The sequence below is a fragment of the Urocitellus parryii genome, chromosome 5, assembly GCF_045843805.1.
Source record: "Urocitellus parryii isolate mUroPar1 chromosome 5, mUroPar1.hap1, whole genome shotgun sequence".
Classification (NCBI taxonomy): domain Eukaryota; kingdom Metazoa; phylum Chordata; class Mammalia; order Rodentia; family Sciuridae; genus Urocitellus; species Urocitellus parryii.
Genome location: NC_135535.1, coordinates 185,066,699 through 185,090,721, shown reverse-complemented (window position 1 = coordinate 185,090,721; position 24,023 = coordinate 185,066,699). Strand labels below are relative to the sequence as shown.

Here is a 24,023-nt window from a genome sequence, read left to right as displayed (position 1 = left end):
ATGCCCAGGCTGCTGAAACCTTCCGAGCTCCTCTCAAACTGTAGCTGCATTCATCTGCTCCCCTGGGGTCCAGCTTTGTCTCTGCTACCTGGAACCACTCCTGCAGCCTCCTTGTTTCCTCTCTGGCCCTCACATATCCCCTCCCCTCAAATTCTCGATTTTTTTTTCGTATTTATAAAATTTTGTCCATCCTTACATCATCTTCCGTCTCCCAAAAGCCCTGCAAGGGAGAAGGTGATGGACTTCTAATTTTCATAGGAACAAAGCAAGGCTCACAGAGGGTTAGGAACATAGTGGGGCTTGACCTTGGCTCTTCTGAGCCCTTTCTGTCAGGCTAAAGCTAGAGGAGTCCGGGAGAGACGGACTAGGACGGGCGTGGGGGCTGGGACCTGAGAGAGAGAAGGTCACGGACGTTGGGTGGGCTCAGGCACCTGCGGGCAGGGGCCTGCACTTCCCACGATCCGCCGGCAGCAGGCGCTGTGGCGGAGGCGCCCTCAGTACTTAAGAATGGCTCACACTAACATCCCTGGCTGTGCGGAAACAGCATTTTATTAAATGCTTCACACAGATTTGGTATAATAAAGATGAATATATTATATCCTTTGCCTCCCCCAGAGTGAGACCATAATAAGAGAGGGGGAGAGACAATAAACTGAAGCATAAATACAACGTAATGGGACTTGTGGCGAGGTACGCGTGGCCTGTTGGGGCTGCCACAAAGCGACCATGCGCTAGGACTTGGTACCTGGTCGCCGGAGAGCCTGACTCCAGTCCCTCCCCGCCCACCCGGAGGTTCCTAGGCTTATGCTTCCATTCCGCTCCCCAACAGCCAACCCCTCCTCCAGCTAGGGATCCGACCCCAGCGAGGTGCCCCTGGAGAGAGAGGAATAGTGGGGGAATTATCTGCTTCGGCTTCTTCTCCCTCTTGGTCCAGGACTGTCCCAAAATAGGCCCCACAGAACAGCCAGACTAGGACAGACTCCAAAGAGCACAAGTCCAGAAGGGATTTGAATTCGACCCTGCCGCTGCCGCCTCCCTAGGGGCTCGCCTGTAACTTAGGTTCCTCCTTGGTCTCACTTCCGTCCTTCTTTAGGCGCCGCCAAAATCGTTAGCCCGAAAATAAAATTTTCAAACCTTTCCTAGAGCCAGGAGGGGCAGGGGACGAACGCTTGAGAATTCAACCCAACTCCTCTGGGCTTAGTTGGCCCTGGGTCCAAGGCAAGACCGCAAAGGCTTAAAGTGCAGAGGCTTCTAACTGGATCTGGGTTCGAAAGCCCCTTATGAGGCTGATTAGAGCGATGAGACCTTCACGTGTTTCTTCTTCTGCAAAATAGAGACGGTGAGAACTGGAGAGAAGGAGTCCAATGCCTGGCACCTCATCGGCTGTTTACAAAAGAAGAAGAAAAAAAAAAGATAAATGAAGAAAGAAAAACAAGTAGCAGCTACCAATTGCTCTCTAAATGTTCTTTTAAATAAATAGTCATTTCAGACCTAGAATTTCCTTGAATCTCACTTGCTCCTTAAGCCCCAAGGCAGGTAAGGTTTTTTTTGTTTTGTTTTGTTTTGTTATATAGCTTAGTTGGTAGAGTGCTTGCCTCGCATGTGCAAGGCCCTGGGTTCAATCCTCAGCACCACCACCAAAAAAAAAAAAAAAAAAAAAAGTAAAAGGCTTAGGCTCCCGTCACCCTTCCCTAAGTCTCCTGCCCTTTGCTACCATCAAGGCAAAGAGGTTAAAAGAACTTACCAAAATCTTACAGCCAGCAGCGGAGCAGTGTGAGGTCAAAGTGCCATCACTCCACCTCATCTGCATCTCCATAGACACCTGAGCTGCCCTGCTGAGCCTCTAGGAATCCTGGGATGGAGATTTGGCTGTCAAACCGGAGCCACCAGCGCCAGAGTAAATCCAGACTTCCCCAGGGGCCCGGGCTTCGGCCGCCATACCTCTCCAAACGAAGAAAAACGAATAAGAAATGTGTAGAGGCGGAGGGAAGATGAAGAGGATGAGCCATAAGCAAAAGGAGGAAAATTGGGGCAGAGGGCAGAGGGAAGCTGCTTCCCTGGTGTCATACCTGAAGTCCGGCTAGGGGCCTCCTTGCGCCTGCCCTGGACTGGAGAGCCTGCGGAGCCTGTGCGAGCGTATTGGTCGGAGACTCACCGAGGTGAGGGAGGTTGTGTGGGTAAAGCAGTCAGAGGCCGAATACAGGGTTAGGTTGACCTAGTAGAAATGAAGGGCGTGGACAGGAACTAGAGAAAGTGGAGGTGTTGTTGGAAATGAGATGGGGTGAGTGCGATCCCTCAAGATTAGGAACCCACTGACACATGGGAAGCACCAAAGGGAACTAGCTGGTATTGCTCAAACGAAATAAGGCTTCACTCTTCTCTCTTACATGCCCAGCAGCCTAGGACTCACTTCCCGCACCGAGGTGAATGCTGAGGCCCGGGACAAAACAGATGCTTGAGGCACATCCAAACTTGGACCCCCCCCCCCCAGAGGTGGGAACAGAGGCCAGGAGACCAGGCGGTCCAGAGCCGGTGGAGGGCCCTGAGGTTTACTTGGTGCCTCACTTCCATAGCAAAGAAAATCCCTCACTGGACGAATCCCCCAAGGATACTGGATCCAAGCTCAGGACCAAAACTGTCTTGCCACTTTTCTTCGAGGCTCGCAGCCCATGTTCCTGGTGTGGTTGGGTAGTTTGGCTGCCAGACTTTCTGCAGGTCAGCCACTCATATCTTCTCTTTGCCCTATTCTGGCCTCGGTCCTGCCGCTGGGCTGGGGTAGCAATGTCCTGCAGTCTGCCTTTGACGGTTGGATCAGGGATGCCAAGGCTCTTGGAACTCAGCCTGGGCATAACCTAGGATACCAAGCAGTAGGGAATCTTCTACACTGCCCCCTTCCTCTAGTGCATTAGTGGCCCCCTGGGCTCTGTGGGGACTTGTGGGGCTGCAGGAACTGCCTCGGTTCTAAAGCTATGAGCCCCTGGGCCGCTCCTGAATTATTCACGTGCTGTTTATTATGAGAAGCCTGACTCAGGCCTTTCTTGCCCCCCCCCCCCCCCCGCCTGCCTGGGCGGGCTCTCTCTTCCATTTCCTGGACTCTCTCCCTTGGTCCCTGTGTCTTTCCACCAAACCCCGCTGCTGGCCTGTGCTTGGCGCCTTCCCAAAGGCTATGAGACCTCTATGGAATGGAGGATGCTGACTATCATTAGTGATTTTGCTCTGTTCTTGGAGTTCTTGGGCCCACTGGATTAGTAGAGAGAACTGTCAGCTCTGAAGCAGCCAGAGAGGAACCATCCATAAGGGCCTGACACAGACTCTCTCAAGGACTCCTCCAAGCCCTACAGCTATCCCAAGAGCCCACCAATCACTGCCCCAAGCCTGCAAACCCACTAGGGTGTACAAGGGACCATGGATTTCATCTGGACCCCAGCAGGCAACAGAGGGAAAAGGTATGGTGACACTCCAGCTCCCTTCTGGGCTGACACCTCTGGGCTCTGACTATTCCCCCTTGCCTCCAAAATGGTTCCTGCTTCCCCACCTATTCAAATGCTTCTGGTTTTTCCAAGTTCCACTCAAATGTTACCTCTAGTGGAAACAGAACTAGCCCCTCTCTCCACACACTTAGCTTCCTTTACCCTCTTGACAGACCCCCTGGACTATTGGGGGTGGAATGGTGTCTGTTTCTTGCTACTCCTACCACTCCCCATCTTTAGTCTGTTCTTCCTCTCTACTTCCAGTTTTCAAAACAAACACAACAAAACAAAAATCAGTGTGAACAAAATTCATTCCTAAGTCAGATCACACCACCACAGCTGGATCTGGAACCCAGCACTCCACTCCCAGCCAAAAGTCATTAAAGAATGAGGTCTCTGCCCCTCTGCGCATTGGAGGTGTAAGCAGCAGGGTGCCTCAAACATCTGCTCACAGCTGGCAAAAAAAAAAAAAATGATGCACCTACCCTTCCCTTGTATCCCTAGTCCTCATTCCGGCAAATAGGCTGAGAGCCCTGCCTGGTTCTCTCTTTGTCTCTTATTTTATTAATTTAGTTTATACATTCAGCAAGTGCTTGAGAGAGACATTGGTATATGCCAGCCTGGCATAGGGGCATAGAGAGGAAATTCAATTTTCATCCTCCCTAAGTAAGTTCACAGCCAAATGGAGAGAGAGAGGAAGAAGGGAGGATGGACAAATCCAACATGTTCCTAGCAACGTGATAGTGGCCCCGAGGGGGTGTGCTGAGGAGCTGGACAGGGCAGGGAAGGTTTCTCCAAGGAAATGAATTGGGCATTAAGCACAGGGCAAGAGGTATCAGGAAGAGACATTTCTGGCTTTGGGATAAAGGGGGCAAAGGCTTGGGACTAAAATAGAAGACTATTCTGGTGGTCGCATAGCATGGGCACCCAGGACTTGAGTAACCTCCTGGTAAGTCTTCCCATACCTGCCTATTTCTGTCACTCCGTTATCAGGTTATATACCCTTCATACTTCCAAAGAACAGTCAGCTCCTCCCATCATATAGGGCTGAAGTTCCCAGAAGAAGCTTCTTATGTGGGTAGCCACCTAGACATTAGGTTCTGAAGGAACTCAGTTCACAAAAGAAGTAGGGAGGAAATGAGCAGGGAAGGGGGTGCTCTTCAAAGGAATGGCCAGCCCTCAGATCCTGCCCCTGCCTCACCTCACCAGAGGTCCTGAAAGCTAAGCTTAGCTAGAGAAAGCCTGGCAATTTCAGAAGCCAGCTTGGAACCCAGACTGAATTTTGGAGCAGCTGGCTCCCCTCCCCAGGCCTGGGAGGAGACAACTTCCCATTCCCCACTGGCCTGATTCTGGCCTTTACCTTTTCTGGATTTCCAACACTTTTGAGACTCTAGTGTGTTATGTAATATTAGCCCCAGAAAAAATATGCCCATCAGGGCTCACATATGAATTTTATACACAATTTCTGGGGTTTGCAGAACTCCTGAAGCCCATTCAAAAAGCCCTTGGGGATCTCTGATTAAGAACCTCATAGTTCAGGGATTAAGGGCACAGACTTGAGTCTTAAAAAAAAAAAAAAATTCCAGTCCTTATCACTTCAAAACAAGCTGTGTGACGATGGGTTACTGAACTTCTCTGGGCCCCAGAGAACTTCTCTAGGCTCCTGCTTATGTGTAAAATAGGGGTAATAGCAGTAGCTACCTCAAAGGTTGTAATAAATGAAATAAATAAAACAGCCTGGATTCAGGGCTTATGGTATTTATTGCCATAGTTATTACGGTTGTTGCTACAGATAGTACCCTGGGCTGAATGTAAGGACTACTGGGCAGTCCTGGCTCAGTCAGGATAACAGGAGGCCACCTAATCTGTGCTAATTCTATAGCACAGAAAGCACTTTCTGAATTCCATATGGAGTGTCAAGAGTAGCAGCTCTACATGAGAAAATGTGACCCAGAGCAATGCTCAAGTTGACTTGTTTTAAGTGGAGTCAGGCTCTTTCCTTCAGAAGGAATTCTGGCTTAAGGGTGGTACTTACACAAAGAACCTGGAAATGAATGGGGCCACCCAAACAATATAGACTGATCGATCAGATGGAGCCCCAGGGGTATAAGTGAATTTCTCTCCTGTGCTAAAGAATTATTCATTTTGTTTGGGTCCCCTTATCATGGCCATTTGTGAATGAATGCTCTTTCTTTTCTTTTTGTCCAGAATCTTCCTTAAACTGGGAAGGGGGCAGACAGATTTTGGGTAGAATGTTCCCTTCCCCTTCCACTAGAGATGAAATAAGGCTAGACCCTGGCCTTATAGGAAGTAAAGGAGACTTCAAGAGTCAGAATATGCTGCTGGGCATGGTGGCTCATGCCTGTAATCCCAGCGACTTTGGTGGGGGGTGGGGGGTGACGCTAGCCTCAGCAAGTAAGTGAAGCTCTAAGCAACTTAGGAAGACCCTGTCTAAAAATAAGAAATAAAAAAGAACTGGGATGTAGCTCAGTGGTAAAATGCCTCTGGGTTAAATCCCCAGTACAAAAAAAAAAAAAAAAAAAAAAAAAAGCCTCTATCCCATTTAAAAAAAAAAAAAGGTCAGATATGGTGTACAACTGGCTCTGAAAATGAGCACTTCCTCTATGGAGCAGACTCTGGGGATCGGTTTCTTACAGCTCCAGGTAAAAAGACAATGTCCCAGTTGGCTAGGGGTGGGGGAACCTCTAAGTGTCTTCTTTTCCTTAGCAGAAAGTTGGGCAGAAAAACTAGAGTCTAGAAAGTGATGGTTGGGTTCCTTCCAACCAACCTCCATTCCCCTACTGGTTAGTTCTCTTTTAGAGTCTCACAGTCTTGGCCCAAGTCATTCCCCAGCCATCTGAACCCTGTTTGCTTGATGGAAACTTATTCAACCAATAACAGTTGTCCTTCAGTCTGGGATGGATGGAATCATCAAACTCAAGGATCTCAGTCTGGTGGCAGAGAGGAGGGAGTCCAATCCCAAACCCAAAATACACCTCACTGCTCTGCAAGAAGGGTGTGGGAGGCCAGAGAATTTGGACTCTTAGGAGTCCAGAAAGTCTTAGCTGGGCACACACTTTAGGGGTGGAGATAGGGTAGAACCACAGGGTGGGGAAAAGGTTGCTGGAACCGTTAGGTTGATTTTCCAAGGTGGCCTGGATGAGAAGACCTGGGAAAATAAATTGAAACAACAAAGAACTAGGTGGAACCCCTAAATATGCAGAGCTCCTGAACATGTTTAGCCAAGAGGCCAACTGATTAGATGGATGAACCAAATGTAGCAGGGCTGGGCCACCCAGGGAAGGAGACATTTGGTGAAGGTGGGTGGAGGTGATACATCAAAGGATGGTGTAATGTAGTCCCCACTTTGACATAGTGTGGCTAAAAACTAAAGGTCCCAGGGAACAAGACTCTCACGCTCCTCAGTTCACATTCCACCCCTTCCTAGAAGTCTCTCAGTAATCCTGAACTTCACTGGTCTTTGGGGACTGGGAGATGGGCAATAGCAGCTGCTGGGCTTTTCCCTAAGGCATAGTCCTTCTGGCCAGTATCAGTTGCAGAGAATAAAGTAACAGGAAAGGAAAGAGGGCAGGTATGGGAGGATACCCTCACCTTAGGATAGAACTCAAAGTTCCCAGTCCCAGATCTGGAGAGATCTCTCTGATATGGAGTTTGACTGAGGTTCTGGTCAGGAAGTTGAGGTTATGGTAGGAAAGGGATGAGATGGGATTCTAAATGTGGTAAGTGAAAGAAGAGGGCAGACCTATCTTGCCCTCCCCCTTCCAAATCTTCCCCTTCTCTCTTCTGTTCTTCACCAGTTCCTAGACTCTGACTCTACTATTTCTAGGCCCAGAATCTCCTTGTGGCTTTCAGGGTAGCAGGGATGCCTCAGAAACAGGCATGGCCCAGGAATAGATCTGCAGCTCTGTGAGATCTGAAATCCCTCTTTACACCATTTCTTCCTCTGAGCACCTGTCCTTCCTCCAAAATCCAGTGCAAAGGTGGGGAAGGAAGCATCAAGCTCCTTCCAACATTCTCAAGCATGCTCCAGGTCAGCACTAGGGCCCCACAGGAGAATTCGGTCTCCCTAATCCATCCCTATTACTCCAGAGAGCTGCAAGTCATGACTCCAAACACAACTAACTGTGAGATAAACCAATCTCTGGTGTTCAGCTGCTTCTCCACTGGAGGCAGGGAGAGAATCTGCTCTCTGTTCCATAGCCCAGCTCAGTCCACTCCCTCTCCAGGGCAGGTATGAGGGGAAAGAAGTTCCATTCTTCTTATTCCAACAACCTCTGCCCTAGGCCTTGAAACCTCAAACTGGCCTCTCTGGTCCCTCCTCTGGTTCAAGCTTAAGCTGTCCAACCACACTAACCACACTACCCGCACTACAAACAAAGCCGGTAGAGTCTGTGCCTCTGTGTGTGAGCAGGGAGAACTTCCCTTGGCTCCAAATCCCTCTTCCTCCCCTTTCTCCAAGGGCAGAAATGGAAAATTAGGGGCAGACACAAACCGACCAGATGGGGTAACAAGAGAGAAGAGGGCTGAGGGCACAGCCCCGTTGTTGTGCCTCAGGGAAATGAAACACATAGCTGAGGTTCAAACCCACTAACATGCCCACAGGTTCACATAGGTTTACACAAATATACACATGGAGAACCACACACAAAAACGCATATTCAAAAACATAAACACCTTCAAGTAACGATGCACACAAAATGCCCATCTAATATTCACAGATTCCAGGCCATAGGGCTCCCCAGCGGTCAGCCTAACTGGAACCCCAGCCTCCCTGCGAGTTTCTGAGAGCCCAGCCCCAGCCCTAGCCCGGCCCCCTACGGGCCCCCGCCCAGCATCCGGAACAGCTGGAGTCGGCCGGGCAGTACACACAAGCCCGGCGCTGGGCTGGGCGGGGCCCGCAACGGGGCCCCGGCCCGGGCCGGGGCAGAGCAGCGGAGAAGCCCCAAGCCCGCCCCAGGAGCTCCGGCACTCGGCCCGTTTGCCCATCAGACGCCTATCATCAAAAGAGTCGTACCCTAGCCGGCCGGAGAGCCAGTCGCAGACCAGGCAAAGAGTGTGCAAGATTGCCGGAGGAGGTAGGGTGGCCGCTTTGGTCTCAGGCAGGGGTAGAGGCGCTCACAGCACCAACAACTCCTCCCTCCGCCTCCTGGCATGGGGAAGGCTGAGCCCTCTGACTGGCCCCCTCCCCCAACCGCTGGAATCTCCACCCCTGTCCCGCGTTGCCCACCCAGGGCTGTGAAGCTGGCTCTGACCTCCTGCGCGCCAGTCCAGGAGGGCTTCAGGTTCCCTTTCTCCAAGCACATGGCCCAGAGCTGGGGGTGAGGGACAAGGATCCGGGAATGGGGCTAGGTTCTTGATTTCGGCTTGGCAAAGTCCACAGTGGGCGGAACCGGGCCCACCCGGACTCCTGTTCTTACCTGACCCGCGCCGCGGCCGCGTCCCTCCCTTGTTGGGGCTCCCGCCACCCTTCTCGGACTCCAAATCCCGGGTTGGAGAGCCTGAGACCTCCGGGCTGGCGCTGCCACCGCAACCAGGCCTGCGGGAGGCGGGTGCGCCCGGAGCTCGGCTCTCAGTTTGGGGTGGGGGCGGTGGCTTTTCAGTCGCCCGAGGTTCGGGTGCAATAAAGGCGCCGCTAATGTAATTTACAAACAGCTCGGGCCGAGCGCGGCGCAGCGCCCGGACTGACAGGCGCATTAGGCAGGCTAATTCCAGCCGGCTCCTCCTACCCCCGGCCCGCTAATTAATGAGCTTCCCAACTTAGAGCCGCCTGCATTGGACAGAGAGAGAGAGAGAGTGAAAGAGAGGGCGAGGGAGAGGTAGAGAAGGAGAGAGAAGGGGGGAGCAGAGAGGAGAGAAGAGAGGGAGGGAGGGAGGGAGAGAGGACAGGGAGAGAGAACAGAGAGAAAGAAGAGAGGAGAAAGACTGGGAGAAAGCAAAGAGAAAGAGAAGTGCCGTGAAGCTGCAGATAATTGATTACTCCTCGATCAAGGCTAACTTGTTAGCAATAGTCAATTGCCCCGTCTTTCCGCCTCCCCTCGCAGTCCGGGATCGGCGCCCTTGCCTCGGCTTTTCCAACTGCCGCCGCCAGGACCCGGGGCCAGGAGCCGCCGCGGAGCCACCTGATACCTTTAAATAGCACCGGGGCTGGCGAAACTGGAGCCCCGCGCTGCGCGCCCCGGCTCCGGCCCCGGATTGCTGGAAGCCCGGGCAGCAGCGGCGGCTGCGGCGGCGCCCGCGTCAGCGCTCTACTTCGTGGGCCCCGCGCGTCTAAGCCTGCCTCAGCCACCGCGCTAATCAGTCCGGTGCCCGGTCCGCGCCCTGCCTGGCGCGGCCTCCTTGCCGCCGCCTGCTCGCACCGCCCGGCGCCCGAGCTGCCCGCGGGCTGGGTCCCCGCGGCCGGAGCCGCCCCGGCGGGGCCCCCAAACGAGGCCGAGATGACTTCCAAGGAGGACGGCAAGGCGGTGCCAGGGGAGGAGCGGCGGCGCAGCCCGCTAGACCACCTGCCACCGCCCGCCAACTCCAACAAGCCGCTGACGCCGTTCAGTATCGAGGACATCCTCAATAAGCCGTCTGTGCGGAGAAGTTACTCGCTGTGCGGGGCGGCGCACCTGCTGGCCGCCGCGGACAAGCACGCGCCGGGCGGCTTGCCCCTGGCGGGCCGCGCGCTACTCTCGCAGACCTCGCCGCTGTGCGCGCTGGAGGAGCTCGCAAGCAAGACGTTTAAGGGGCTCGAGGTCAGCGTCCTGCAGGCAGCTGAAGGTAAGAGCCTCCGCTAGGTTTCCCTTTGCCTCACGCTTCTGTTTTGTGCCCTATGCCTCTGCCCACTTCTTCCCGCGCCGGTCGCCAGGGCCCTCCAGCCCGAGTCGCTGCCGCTGGGAGTGGTGATAGGTGGGACAGAACCCAATCCCTATTTCCTGTAGACCTCTGGGTAGGCCAGAGTCCGGGTGATCTGAGTAGTGTGGTGGGAACCCAAGCTCTCTCCCCAGTCTGCATGCTCTACTCGGCTCCCTCTGGTTCCCAGATTCCCAGTGGCCTGGCGCTCCTAGCCCTACACGCTTCTGGGTGGGGAATCAAGAAAACCTTTTGCTGCGATTTTCTGGGTAGGATAGTATCAGGCGGCAGTGGGGAAGCAGAAGGGGAACCAACACCGTGTTGACACTATGATCCCAGAGTCCCTATCTGGGTTCCTCTGGCTTACAGAGACTTTGAATCTTTCAAACCAAGTCTTAGGTGGCAGGCAGAAACCAAAACAAATTTTCTTAGCGATTTCAAGGAGACCAGAGACAGGAGGTTTGTGACAATTCAGGCTTGCTCTGGTGTGAGAAGCTGAGTCAAATAGGGGAAGGGAAATGAGGATAGACTGCAGGCCCTGATGGGCCTGTGTGGTGTGGGGAGTTAAAGGGTGAGAGCTAGGGTGGGTTCTCCACTCTCCCGATGGGAGCCTATACTGTCATTTCTTTCCAGGTCGTGATGGGATGACCATCTTTGGGCAGCGGCAGACCCCCAAGAAGCGGCGAAAGTCCCGCACAGCCTTCACCAATCACCAGATTTACGAGTTGGAAAAGCGCTTCCTATACCAGAAGTACCTGTCCCCAGCAGATCGCGACCAAATCGCGCAGCAGTTGGGCCTCACCAACGCACAGGTCATCACCTGGTTCCAGAATCGGCGTGCCAAGCTCAAGCGGGATCTGGAGGAGATGAAGGCCGACGTGGAGTCCGCCAAGAAACTGGGCCCCAGCGGGCAGATGGACATCGTGGCGCTGGCAGAACTGGAGCAGAACTCGGAGGCCGCAAGCGGCGGTGGCGGTGGCTGTGGCAGGGCCAAGTCGAGGCCGGGTTCTCCTGCACTCCCCCCAGGCGCCCCGCAGGCCCCGGGCGCCGGGCCCTTGCAGCTCTCGCCCGCCTCTCCGCTCACGGACCAGAGGACCAGCAGCCAGGACTGCTCGGAGGATGAGGAAGACGAAGAGATCGACGTGGACGATTGAGCAGCGCCTTGTGTCTTTCGCCGCCCTGGGCCCCAAGCGCCCGCACACCCGCCGCCTCCCGGACCCGACCGCCGAGGGGAGCTGGGACCTCCTCTGCAACTCCCGCCTCCTCCCTTGTCCCAGGGCCCGGACTCGGCTCCCAGCAGCCGCCTCTTCCCTCTCGAAGCAATAAACCCGGGCTGGCCGCCGGGCGGGCTGCTATACACGGCTTCCGCCGCTCCGGGAGCCCTCGCCGTGCAATTCTGTATGGCTTCTGTATAAATATTTAAACCTATATAGCAGGTTCTTCCCACCGCAGCCTGTTTTTTTCGTTTCTTTTATTATTATTTTTTTTAAATCTCAGAGATCTCGATGTTTTTCAAAGCTCTCGGGCTGCCGGGTTGGCTGAGGGCGAGGCAGAATCCAGAACACTAACGCGCGGTCTAGAGAAGGGGGTAGCTCAGGCTGTTTTGATTTTTCTCTGCATGTGGCGAATGCACCAGCCAGCTCCCTCTCGCCTCCCTCGGCCGTTTGCAGTTGACTTCTTTTATTTCCTTCTGCCTTTTTTTCCCCCCGCGTGGGAAGGGGGTAAGGGAGGCAGCTGGGTCCTGACTTGCAAGTTTCTAAATCGATTTTACCTCCCCCGACCCCCGCGAGAGAAGTCTGTTTTCGATGCCATTTCTGCCTCCCAATACCCACTTATGCTATTTTTAAGATTCCTCTTTCCCTCTCGCATTTTTCTGGGACAGATTGCTGGAGTCCAGCTCTTAGGGACAAAATAGGGGGACATCCAACCAATAACCAACCATCGAAAACAGAACCCAAAGCCCTAGAATTATTTTTTACTCTTTTTAGAATTTTTTTGCATGTGACAGAGACAGAGAGGAGGCCGACCCAAGCCCTCACCCCCACTTCCTCTGCAGCTCTGAGTCTGTCTTGCCATCTCCAACACCCTGCTCCCACCTCCACTTGGCCAGACAAGGATGGCTCATTGAGCGTGGGTCGCGCGTGCTCCTCCCCTGCTCCTGCCCTGCCCTCTCCTCTGCAGACTGTTCCCAAGGCCTCTTTCTCCGATAAATAAAGTCTTTGCCATTTTACTAGAACCGGCAGTGAGCGTGTCTGAGTGAGTGGGCCCGACCGGGGAAGCACGGCAGGCTAAACTTCTAGTCGTGGCTCCTCACTGGCCACCCCAGCCATGGAGATTTTGGGGAGTTTCTGGGCAAGCATGAGATCGCGCGGTTAGAAGGAAGCATTGGGAGGAGGTGCTTCTTGTCCATAAACACGCATTATTAAATGGGTGGAGGGGAGAAACGGGGTTCGAAAGGTCGGGGTAAAAAGCAAGACATGTGATACTGGGGAAAAACGCGAATGAAAGTGGGAGGCGTCACGGCACAAAACTAACTGTGTTGGGCGAAAGATGAGAAGAGAGACTTGTTTTGCCCCCTCCTCCCAAATTCTACCTGGGCTCCCGGAGACACTGGCTAAGTCCAAAGTGTTCTGGAAGGTGTCGTTCAGTACGACATCAAGGTGGAGCCTGGGGGCTCTCAACTTTTGCTCCCTCCCCAGGCCTCATCCTTGGAGAGTAGGAATAAAAAAGAATGAGTCTGAAAGCAACAAGGGCGGGCTGAATTGCACACAAGGGCCCTGGGGGATGTGAGCCCGAAGTGGGAGCTAAGGTAAATTTCTGGTAACGTCCATAAATTCTGGGCCCAGAACTTGGTTGGGAGCAGAGTCATGAATCTTACAGGGACTCTTTGAGGTTTGTGGTGACTTAACAGTGGTTGGGACTTCGCTTTCACTTTCCCGGATTGAGAGGATTTCTCTCTTGGCTTTTGTTGTCTCTGGGCTGGCGAGTGGCCGCTGTCACTAAAGTCGGGTCCCGCCCCGGGCCGCTCGGCTCTCTTTCTCCTCAAAATTGATGTGAGAAATTCGCATCTGGTCTCGGGCAGACGATGCCCCCCCCCACCGGGCCCGAGTCAGGAACGTGCGTGTCCAGGAGGAAAACTAAGAGACAGCCAGAAACGGGGGGGAAAGAAAGAAAAGAAGAGGAAGGGAAAAAAAGAAAAAGAAAGGAGCAAAGAAAGACACTCCAGAAGCAGAGCGAGAAGGTGGACAGCCAAGGAAAGGGAGGAGAGTGGAAAAGAAGAAAATTTACAGACCTAGAAAGAGAAACGGAGACAGAGATAGGGAGGAAAAGACAGTGCAGGCAGAGGGGAGAGAAGAGAGCAGAGGGACCAGAGAAGGAGGCGGCCGGCAAGTCGCGCGGGCGTTCGGTCGGTTCCTCCCGGGCGACATAAATCGCCCTCTCTCAGGATGGATGGGTCTGTAATTCGGAGCGCGGACCATGAAGGCCGGGACGAATGGGCCCGGGCGGCCGCTGACAGGCGACAATAGCCGGGCCCAGCCCCCCGCGGCTCCCGGTGCGGGCACGGCCGCGGCCCTCCGCAGCCCAGAGCGCGCCGGCGCTGGCGACCATATGGTTTTTGAATTTTCTTCACAATTTGTAGACAATTTGATGGATTAGGTCCCCGCGCGCGCCTCCCCGGCACAAAGGCGGCGCAGGGACCGCGGCGCGGCGGTCACCCGGGCATCTGCGCCCGCCGTGCGCACCCCCCCTCGCCCAGCCCCCGCCCCGCGCCCGGAGCCCCGGGCCGCCCGCCCAACACGCCCATGAATCCCAATGAAGCGGCCCTGGCACCTCCGGCCGCTCCCTTCTTCGCGGCCCTGGGCTGGGCCCTGCTGGGTCCCTTCGGTCTGGGGGCGGCGGCCCCGGGGCTGAGCCCACCCGAGCTGCGGCGCCCGCGGGGCGCGCAGCTAAGCAGGCGCATCGGGGCTGAGGAGAAACGGGGCCATTTATCCGCCCGTCTAGTTAAAGCGGGTTATTTGTTTGCTTCTCCGGCCTCCCCCTCCCTTCCCCTCCCCCTCCCCTCCTCCCCCGCCCTTCCCCTTCTGCCTTTTATTCTTTTGTCTCTAAATGGATTTAATGAGCCTGAAAAACATGACAATTGAATATAACCAAGAAATAAAAAATAACGAGGGAGGAAGGAAGGAGGAAAAGAAAGAGGGAAAGAAGAAAGGAGAAGGATTAATAAAGTAAAGAGAAAAATCAATTCAATTCAGCAAATGCTTATTGTGTGCAGGTGGCTGGGGAATTGAAATGAATCAGATTCCGTTCCTGCCTTCAAGGAGCTCCCACTCTAACGGGCAAGCCCGCAAGCACCTCAGAAGCTAATAGCAGACCCTGGCCGTGGGGCAGGGAAGTGCCTCTTGCAAAATGCAGAGAGATGACTTCGGGCTCCACGGTAGTGATGGTGGCTTCACGGAGGAGGAGGTGGCATGGGACCCAGGCCTTGAAAGACATAAATAATTCGTTGTTTCTATAGGCTAGAAAGGACGGCAAGCCCAAGTAAGGACTGGACAGTCGCCTAAGGGAAGGAGGAGCGGGGTGTTTCTGAGAGCCTTAGGCTAAACCCGAGCGGAGGAGGACTGGGGGAGAGAGAGCCTCGCGCTGTGTCCCGCAAAATTTGGAAAGTGGAGCTAAGCCACTCCTCAATCACGTTGGCTCTACAGAATTCGATGCCTCCCCCGGGTTGCTGGTGGGCTCCTGGAGCTCCACCGACCATGCACACGGTTGTTAAGGCCAGGCGGAGCACGCAGTTTGGGGCTCATCTTAAGGCCCCATAGCGCAGAAAGCAGTGGGGAAGTCGGCGATCGTGGTTCAGGGCTGAGGGACTTGGAACCAGGCAAGGAACTGGAATCCAGGGAGGCCTGAACTCTAGCCCACCGGCTCCTTAGCTCTCCCAGTTCTGATGAAGTCTGACATCCGTTCGCGCGGTCCAGGGGCTTTCAGATGGCCTTGACCGGACCTATGATGAGAGAAGGTTTGGAACTCCAGGTGTCAAACCTGAGCCTCTTGGAAGGTGCCTGCTGGGCCTGTCGTGGTTCGGCTGTGTGTGGTGTGTGCACACAGGAGTGGGCTCCGTGGGATCGGGGCTTATATATTGCCTGTCTGTTTCTTCTGCGTGTCTGAGTGTGCCGTGGATCGTGTGAGGGACTGTGAGGCCCACGGCCACTCTCTGGGCCAATTTCGTTAAGGCTCGGCCCTTTGCCGAGTTCCGTCATCGCCTGGGGTCATTACCGACCTGTTCCCTCAGAAATCTGGCCTCTCTGCGGACCCACTTTCGGTTCCTGGCTGCCAGGGGAGAAGGCTAGGCTTTGTCTCTCCCTTCCCCACTGGGACCCGGGCCTCAGCGCGGCTTGCCAAGTCTCGGGATGCGGTTAGTTTCTGCTCCCCTGTCCGCGGGCGGACCGGCCGAGCCGCAGGGCGCGTTCTGGCTAGTTCTGCTTTCCCTGCTCCGGCTTCCCGGCTCGGCGGCCTAGCGGGCGGCGCAGGGTGAGGCCGGGAGGCGCAGTTCCTTATTTTACGAGGTGTCGGGCCGGTGTCAGACGCAGCTCCGATAAGTAATACTCCAGTCTGAGGGACCAGAACGTGGTAATTAATCCCAAAGACTTAAGTGTATTTTAGTTCAGGAGAAAAAAAATCACTAATTCAATCGTCCGGAAAATTGAAGTTTGATGCATGAGTCCCCCCTGAAAGGGACGGGCTGGGGCCCGCACGCCTCCCCTCCGCCCCTGCCCGTCACCGCGGGGTCCCCCTCCTCCCCACCCTTCTGAGCCGCTGGGTCCAGGAAAGTCCACTCGCCCCGCCCTGCGTGTTCCCAACCTCCAGAACCCAGCGGCACCTGGGCTTTGCTCTCCACCCCCAACAAACAGCCCTTGTTTCTTGAGGGCCAGAAAACAGTTTGTGCTGACAACACACAAGCTCCCCAAATGCATGGAGGGAGAATAAGAGAGTTCCAGAGATGTAAAAGGAGCAGCCAGATAAAGGGTCAGGGTGGGTAAGACCAGGGGCTGAAAGGCATGTGGGAAAAGGGACTGGGAAGCCTGAGTGAGCTGGGTGAGGAGGTCAAAGGGTAGGATGCCGCTGTTGTAAAATGGAGAAATACAGTGGCTTCCAGTTGTGTGTGTGTGTGGGGGGGGGAGAACTGGGTAAACTGGGTAGTGGTGATTGGGCTGTACAGGTGAGGTGTTGTGTGGTGGATGGGTCCATCTATACTGTGCCATGTGCTGGAATGGGGGTCTGAAGCAGACTTTGGCAGGCCTAAGAGCATGGCCTCTGGGTGTGTCCATAGGCCCAGTTTCCCAAAGGACAGGTTCTTGGGACTGAAGTTAAGGAAGATGAGGGTTCCTGGGCTTTATGGCATGTGCATGTGAAAGAACAATACCCTGAAGAAAGGAGAAGTCCCATCTCAAAGTTTTCCTTGGGGTCCCACCTCTGTATCAGCTGCCCTCAGCAACTCATTCTTCTTTTTTCCACTGCTTCCAGTCCTGGGAGAGTCTTGAAACTGAGTGAGTGTGTTTGGTGAGCAGTGTAGGGACCAACAAGAATGTGTTCCTGAGTATGCCACTGAGTGTGTGCAGTTGAGAGACTGAGCATGTGCCAGTGATTGATGGAAACAGAGCATGTGTAACTAGGAATAACTGGGTGTGTTCTGCTGCGTTCTGTGTAACTGATTGTTGCAAACTAGTGTGTGCAACTAGGTGTGACTAAATTTGTGCAATGGAGAGGAAAAGAGTAAAGCTGTCACTGGGGTGGGTATGACCAGTGGGTGAGCAATGCTGGGGTGAGTGATGTGTGCAGGGAGCCACTGTGAGCAGATAATGGGGAGAATGCACATTGATAGGGAATGGAAGCTACAGCCCTACAACACAGGAATCCTAGCCCTGAACAGTTTGGCCACGCTGGCTACTCAAATTTACAGGTACAATGTGGAGGGCAGAGGTGGAAATCACCTGGCCTGAAGGAAAAGTAGCTCACAAAAGAAGTGAGCAGACGGTAGTATGGGGATGTGAGTCTACTTTGAGGACAGCTGAGTCCAGCAAATGAACACTATGAAGGTGCAAGCTGATTCTTTGAAAACACGTTGGGGAGGAGCTAGTATCCTTTGCTGTGCTGTTGTAGTGGTCTGGCTCCCTTGCTTGCCCCCTCCCATTCAAGTTGGCCTCTAGGTTGAACCTTTGTCTTTGGAGTTGTCTGCAGACCCACCCTTGGCTGCGTCAGTCCTCAAAGGCTCTGCTTCTCCCAGTTCACTCAAGGGAAGCTCCTCCTCTATGGGAAGGGGCCAGCTCCACACAAGATGGGGAGAGTACAAATGGCAATATGCACACGTGTGCATGTGGGATGGGTGGACAATGCTTCCAGCAGGGCTGGGAATGAATGAATCCTGATCACTTGGAATCTGGTGTATGAGTGCATGCAGAGATCCATTGCTGTGCATTGGTTTAGGCATCTGACCCATGTGTAGTTTGTCCCATGGGGAGCTGGATATTGCACTTTGTGAGTGGGGTGGATGCTATGAAGAAGAAAGATTGATTATCTGTGTGTGTGTGTGTGTCCTGGGACCTGAGCAGATTTAGTTGTCACCACGTGTATACAGGGGTTTGAGATGTAACCATATCTGGGTGTGGATGTGACATTTCAGTATGTGGGATACAGGCACGTCTACCTGAGTGTCTGCACCCTCCACCCCAAATTCAGTGGTCCAAGTCAGGAGCTTTGCAGAAAAAGGGACTCAAGGGCTGGGCATCTCCACTGCCAGGAAATGGGGGCCCTCCTCTTCCTTATCCCCCTCAACATAGAGGCTAGAGTGGGAGACTAGGTAGGAAAGAGATGATCCCTCCCACTTCCCAGAGGCTTTTCAAGGTGAAGTGTCTGGGTCTTCCCTCTTGTGTCTGTGAAGGATCCTATTGATCTGGATGCCTGAGGTTTCACATGAAGGGTAGTCCCACAAAGACACTTGTGCACACAGACACAAAGCCAAGCTACAACATAGGCACACAGTGTTTCACGAACATCCCAGAGTAAGGCAGGCACACAGTTACACAGACCCACAATGCCGAAACCCAGTACACACCTACAGTGACACAGACACACAGGATGCCTGAAACACAGTGCCAATGGCACACACTCGAATTACACATATAAACCTTTGCTGTTAAACAGACACCATCCTCAGCTCTACAGACAATATAGGCACAGGGACACAGGCACAGGCCACAGTTACCAACAGCATACTAGGCACAAGCTTCCTGACATTCTCTGCAAGCACAGGAGTGGGGAGGGAGCTGGCTGTTCGAGGCTGCTTTGGTGGAAATGCCTGCTGGTGTTCTGATGTTCTGAGGGAGTCCAATAGCAGAGAGGGCAGCCAGTAGCAGACAGGAGTGGCGGGGCAGGGAGGCTTTGGCTGTGTGGGGGAGCGCCCAGCCCCTGGCCCAGGAAAAATCCAAATCCCCAACCACCCCAGAAATGCAATCAAAACCGCCTGCCGCCCACCCGCCCAGCACAATGGCTCTGGCTGGAGTCGTTATCATTTTTGTTAACTTTTTATCGACTGTTTGCTAGATGGCGTGTCAGTAAAGTGTATGATTTGAGATGAAAAATTAGGCAGATTAACCTGAGGGGAGAGCCTGATTGATTACTAAATAGGATCAATTTGAAAGTTTTAGTCCTGGCGTTTCTGCAGAGCCTCTTAATACTTCAAACTTCAATTTTACGGGCGATTGAACTAAGCATGTTTCTGACAAAATTGATATATGTATTAATTTGCTTTAACTGGTGATTAATTACTCTCCACTGAAAGAATTATATGGAGCTGTTTGCCTGCGATTTGCATATTAATCAAATTCTAGTTGATAATTCCGCCGGTGGGGGGGTCCGGGAGGGGCGGGGCAAAAGGGTGTGAAGGGGTGTTCGCGTGTGTGCTGGTGCCGGTGTGCCGGTGTGTGTGGGGGCTACCTACCCCCCCTCCTTTGCTCGCTCCCTGCTTAGCTGCCAGTTTAGTGCATTAAAACCAAAGATGCAGAACGAGTTTGCCCGGCTATTTGGCGGGAGCAGAAATTGCCTGTCCGGTTTTATGATCTGCTCAGCCTGAGCAGCCGGGTCCTTAATGTCCCCTGTCAAAGTGTCCGCGATTTAAAGGGAAAACGGCCCCCGTTTTAGCGCAGCACCAAGCTGACAAGGGACGAGACAGGGCGGAGCACCCCCTTAAATGACTCCCCCCAACAACGATCATGATTTCCAGGTGGCCCCCAGCTCTGGGGACCCTCAGAAACTGATCTATATCCTTGGAGCAGTACAGCTTCTGGGACACTCCAGCTATGGAGCCCCCCCACCATCACTCATATGCATGAGGGTACATGCAGGCACAGCAGAGTACCCAAGACACTGTCACTTGAACTGATGCGCAGGAAGCCACCATCTCAGGCACAGACACGGGGGCTATCCAGTCACACTCCTATTCATGTAGACCCCTGCTCTCAGGCCGGTCTGTAGACACAGTCAGCTACTCACATGCACATCCCGATGCATAGAACCACACACAGGCAGGAAGCACACATAGGCACCCAAGTCACGTTCTCGCGGCCTCTCAGGCACACGTGGTCACACACTCTCGGATACACGCACATTTTCAGATTCACAGGCAGACCTTGTCCACCTACATATTGAGGCATGGAGTCCCCTCATACAGGATTCTCACCGAACATACCCCCCAGGAAAACGAAGCCCCCCTTACCTCTTCCCGGTTGGGCCTGACTTTTTAAGCTAAAGGGGGTGGCACCACCAAATCAACTTTTCCCATCTCCGATTCAAAGGGTAGGAGTGTAATTAAAACCAGATAATTAATGAGACAATATTCCTCTAGCTACATCTTTAATGAACAAACCCCTTCAGGGCAGCCTCTTCTTCTAGGCTCATTAAAGAGAAGAAAGTTGGGCGGCTCGCAGACTTCCCAGTGCGTTAATAACGAACTCGGGGTGGGTGCCTCGGCCCAGGGCGCGGGAGCCACAGCCGTACTCTCTGTCCCTGGCCCCTCTAACTTTGTCCCTTTGTCCAAATGACCTCCTTCACCAGCCTGGTTCAGTCGTCTCCAGCCTCCCCCAGAGGTTCCCAAAGCCTCAGTTCAGGGACCCCTGCTTCCCTGCCTGTGCTTTTTCTGGCTAGCAGTGCACTCAGACAGGGTCAGGCCTCCGAATCCCCCCAACCTCCGCCCTCAGCCGGGCTGGTAGTCTGGCTGGCTCTGTGAAAGGGAAATGGAGGAAAGGTAGAGGCCCTAGTCTCTTGTCCTCTGAACCTCAGTGACCTAGTTGGGTAGCCTAGGATTGTCATTTGAGTAGCTGTCCTGGGAAGCGGTGGGCTGGGGGGGGAGGGAAGAAAGATCAACTCATTTTTTCCCACGCACCTCCTTGCGCACCCCCAGGAATGCGCACTAACAACCACATGCATGTGCATTCGCGCACGCCTGAGCGTTCACACATGGATACGCCCACTTGTTCGTCCTTACACGCCCAGGAGGTCCCTGGGACAACTGAGAAAGCGTGGTCTGGGCCTTTCCCTTGCCTCCTCAGGTCGTCCTTGGTTCAGGCTCTAGGATGAGAACCTTTTCACATCTCTTACTGGATGTCCACTCTGGAGCGGACAACACAGTGGGAAAGACTGGAAGTCCGCAGTGTACTGGGGAGCAAGGCCCAGGGAACCGGAGTCACACCCGCGCAGCGTCGGTAGCTCTTGCGGCTGCTCTGGCGGCGGCGCCTGCGTTCGCCTGCGCCGGCTTTTAGGGATGAGTTATGTGGCAACGAGCGAAGTAAATCTGCATGCGCAAAAGATGCTAATTACTCTTAATAGCCTACCCAGACGCCCCGAGACTGGAAACCCAGAAACGTAAATCTGCTCCCGATAAATATTTTTAATTGTGAAATTTCCTAGAAAGAGGAAGGCTTTGGGTGCGCGGCCCAAGGCACTCAGCTTTGGAGGGAGGGAATCAGCCCCCACCCCGGAAGCAGGGTCCGGAGTCAGGAACCCGCGCGGGGGCGCCGCGAGCCGGCTGAGCGACCTAAGTCGGGCTGGCCGGCGCTGGGTAAAGTTAGTGATGTATCGCATTAATTACCAGTGTGAGCTGCAAATGGTTCGAGGCCCAGGGAAAATTAATGGGAATCCAAATTCTAATTATGTAGCTGTTGTTAAAGAGTTTAACTAGATAGTCACGGAGAAAATTGGATTATGCATAGAAAATATGCAGCCAGCGCGTGCGGGCCGGGAACCGGTCAGGGGACTCGCAGCCAGGCTGTGTTCTGCCCTGGAGGACGTTCCTTTTCTGCCAGGAAGAAGATCCACCTCCGCCCCAGCGTGTAAAGATCCGGGTGTGTGTGCCTATGGCAGCCGAAGGGTGGGTCTCAGGCTCCAAACATAGGAGGAAGGAAGTGGAAGCGTGTGCTTGGATGCGGGACTGGTCTGGAGATCCAGGCCTTCTGAGTTCCTGGGTCTGGGTAAGCGTTTATGCCCATTTCTCAGACTTTAGATCATTGCTCTGGTTCTCGGCTAATACACCCTGTGCTACTTCTGATAGTCACATAATTGCAACTGGGCACTGTGGGTTTATATTTTTTTCCACTCTCAGTTTAAGGAAATAGCCACCAAACGGAAGCCCAATTACACTCGAAGCCTCGTCATTCACTTTATTAAGGACCCTGGATATGTTTCCATTTTCTCAGGAAATGAGGTCTGATCAAGCAGCACTAATACCTCCGGCCTGGGGGAGCCAGCGAGAACTCCCAGGGGGCGGTCTCCATTTCCCCAGGAGTCCAGGAGGCTGGTAGTGCCAAAGCTGCAAAACGGGTGGGGCACCTTGAGGCTACAGATATCCAACCATTCACTCCTCCCATTTCCTCCCAGAACCTCATATTCGTTTCTACCAGTGCCATTCAATCAAGAGCGTGCTGGGTTCCGAGCTCCGGCAGGATGGCGCGGGTGGCGGTGGACTGGAGGGCTGGGGGACTTTGCTGTCCCAAAAGGAGACATAGAGTCCTTTCAAGTTCTATTTTCTGGCTTCCCTGGAGCTTGCCAACCCGCCCCCACCCCACCCCAAGCCGCTGCCAAGGCCTCTGGAGCTGGGCTAGTGGGCGTTGATCGTCTGGGACGGAACTTCCAGGGTCCCAGTTCCCGCCCCCTTCAGTCTCTTACTCCATATTTCTATCTCCCCCTCAATGAGAACGCACTCTGTCCCCGCCACGTCTATTTTAAGGGAGAGGCTGGTGCATCCAGATCTCACAAGGAGCTCCAGTTCCCTAGGCCTAATCCAGCGCCGTCGCCTGCTGGTCGGATCTCGATTTCCTAGACTACCCGGCGCGGTTAACACTGGTGCTGCTGACCAGCCCGCCGCACAGCCGCTCCTCTCCAGGTCTTCCGTTCCCTCCGCACGGACCCAGGACTGCACTCAGGGGTGAGGAGGAGAGGGGAGGGATAGGCTAAGTCTCGGGAGATGGGGAGGAGCTAGAGAGTTTGGGGCATCAGAGTCTCTCCAACTTGCAGGTGGTTAGGAGAAGCCAAGCTAGTGCCCAAAGGATCTGTACAGGGAAGGCCTCGCGAAGAGAAGGGTCCGCGCTTGAGGATGTCCCACGGGGACTAATGGAGGGAATAATTCTGATCTGGAACGAATCTGAGACACATTTAGAGCCCTTTCCCCCTTTCCTCCGCGGGGTGTGTGTGTTGGGGAGGGGGGCTGGTTCCTCGAAGCCAGGGCAAATTCCCCAGCGTCAGGAGATAAACGCCAAGGGTGTCCAAAGAGGCGATAGAAAGAGCCAGGAATCCACACCTTCGCCAGTAACAAGGGTGGGTCGGGCAAGCCCAGAGCAAGTGTCTCCACACAGACCCACAGATTCCGGGAGAAAAGCAGATGGACATGCTCTTCAGAATTTTAATTCCAGGCCAAATTCGGACTCTAAGATCCCGATTTTTTCTCCTAGCTCTCCACAACGGAATCCATAAATTCAGAGAGACAAGAGGACCGATGACACACTGAGACCAAGATCCCCACTCCAGCTCCAGGGACATCCATCTTCTACCTCTGGCAGCTTGTTCGTGCCTTTAGCTCCTTTTTTTTTTTTTTTTCTTTGCCCTTTCCTAGCCTCTAAAGAATAGTCTAGCGTACCCGGTCCTGTTTAGGTGAGGAGGATCCTTAACCTTGGCTCCTTGTTCTTCTAGCTCTTGGGGATCTCCAAGCCAGTCTCTCAACACCCGCCGGCCTCTTCAAAAACCGTGCGCTTTTCGGTGACGCGGGCTTCGAGCGCCACCCAGCGGCATTTGTGGCGACGTTCAACAGCAGCATGCGCCCTTTCAGCTACACTTTTCCTTACCCCCTTTGAAACTCCCAATATCCACCCATCGCGGTGCCACTAATAAAAAGCCCTTACGTGAACACGCTTCACTCCTACTTCCTTGCACAGGTCCTTTAGGAGCGACTGCAAAAAGGAATACCATGGGTACGGCTAGGGGTTCTCCTGGGAATCCGCAGACCCGGGGTCGCACTTTCAGGGTTGGGTATGGGATAGAGCTGAGGAAGGGGTCACTCCACGTCTCTTGTGGCGGGGAGAGAAAAAAGGGTCCTCCTTGGGCTGTCTCAAGAGGCCAACCTTCTGGTTGAGCTTCCAAAGGGGAAGTTTAAAGTCCCTAGTC

General features: G+C 53.9%; 1 protein-coding gene, 1 long non-coding RNA gene and 1 other non-coding gene across 9 annotated transcripts; 2 read left to right on the top strand and 1 right to left on the bottom strand.

Moving 5' to 3' along the window:
- Nucleotides 1-535: 535 nt before the first annotated feature.
- Nucleotides 536-9,534, bottom strand: LOC113196179 (uncharacterized). Of its 2 annotated transcripts, none has more exons than XR_003302529.2 (4): nucleotides 8,744-9,534; nucleotides 2,070-2,215; nucleotides 1,745-1,941; nucleotides 536-1,383 (listed from the first exon to the last, which is right to left on the bottom strand). It is a non-coding gene; the product is annotated as an uncharacterized LOC113196179 (long non-coding RNA). The 2 variants fall into 2 exon arrangements; XR_003302528.2 differs by having other exon boundaries at nucleotides 8,909-9,534.
- LOC113196177 (uncharacterized) lies at nucleotides 8,327-23,755 on the top strand. 6 transcript variants are annotated; one of them, XR_003302524.2, is made up of 5 exons: nucleotides 8,327-8,566; nucleotides 21,678-21,838; nucleotides 22,594-22,791; nucleotides 23,315-23,425; nucleotides 23,553-23,755. It is a non-coding gene; the product is annotated as an uncharacterized LOC113196177 (transcript). The 6 variants fall into 6 exon arrangements; XR_003302520.2 differs by having other exon boundaries at nucleotides 8,328-8,566; nucleotides 21,674-21,838; XR_003302523.2 differs by lacking the exon at nucleotides 8,327-8,566 and adding an exon at nucleotides 15,015-15,336 and having other exon boundaries at nucleotides 21,674-21,838.
- Lbx1 (ladybird homeobox 1) lies at nucleotides 9,926-12,558 on the top strand. The gene is made up of 2 exons (XM_077798926.1): nucleotides 9,926-10,250; nucleotides 10,956-12,558. The coding sequence occupies exons 1-2, from the start codon at nucleotides 9,926-9,928 to the stop codon at nucleotides 11,474-11,476; spliced, it is 846 nt and encodes a 281-aa protein (XP_077655052.1). The 3' UTR covers nucleotides 11,477-12,558.
- Nucleotides 23,756-24,023: the final 268 nt, after the last annotated feature.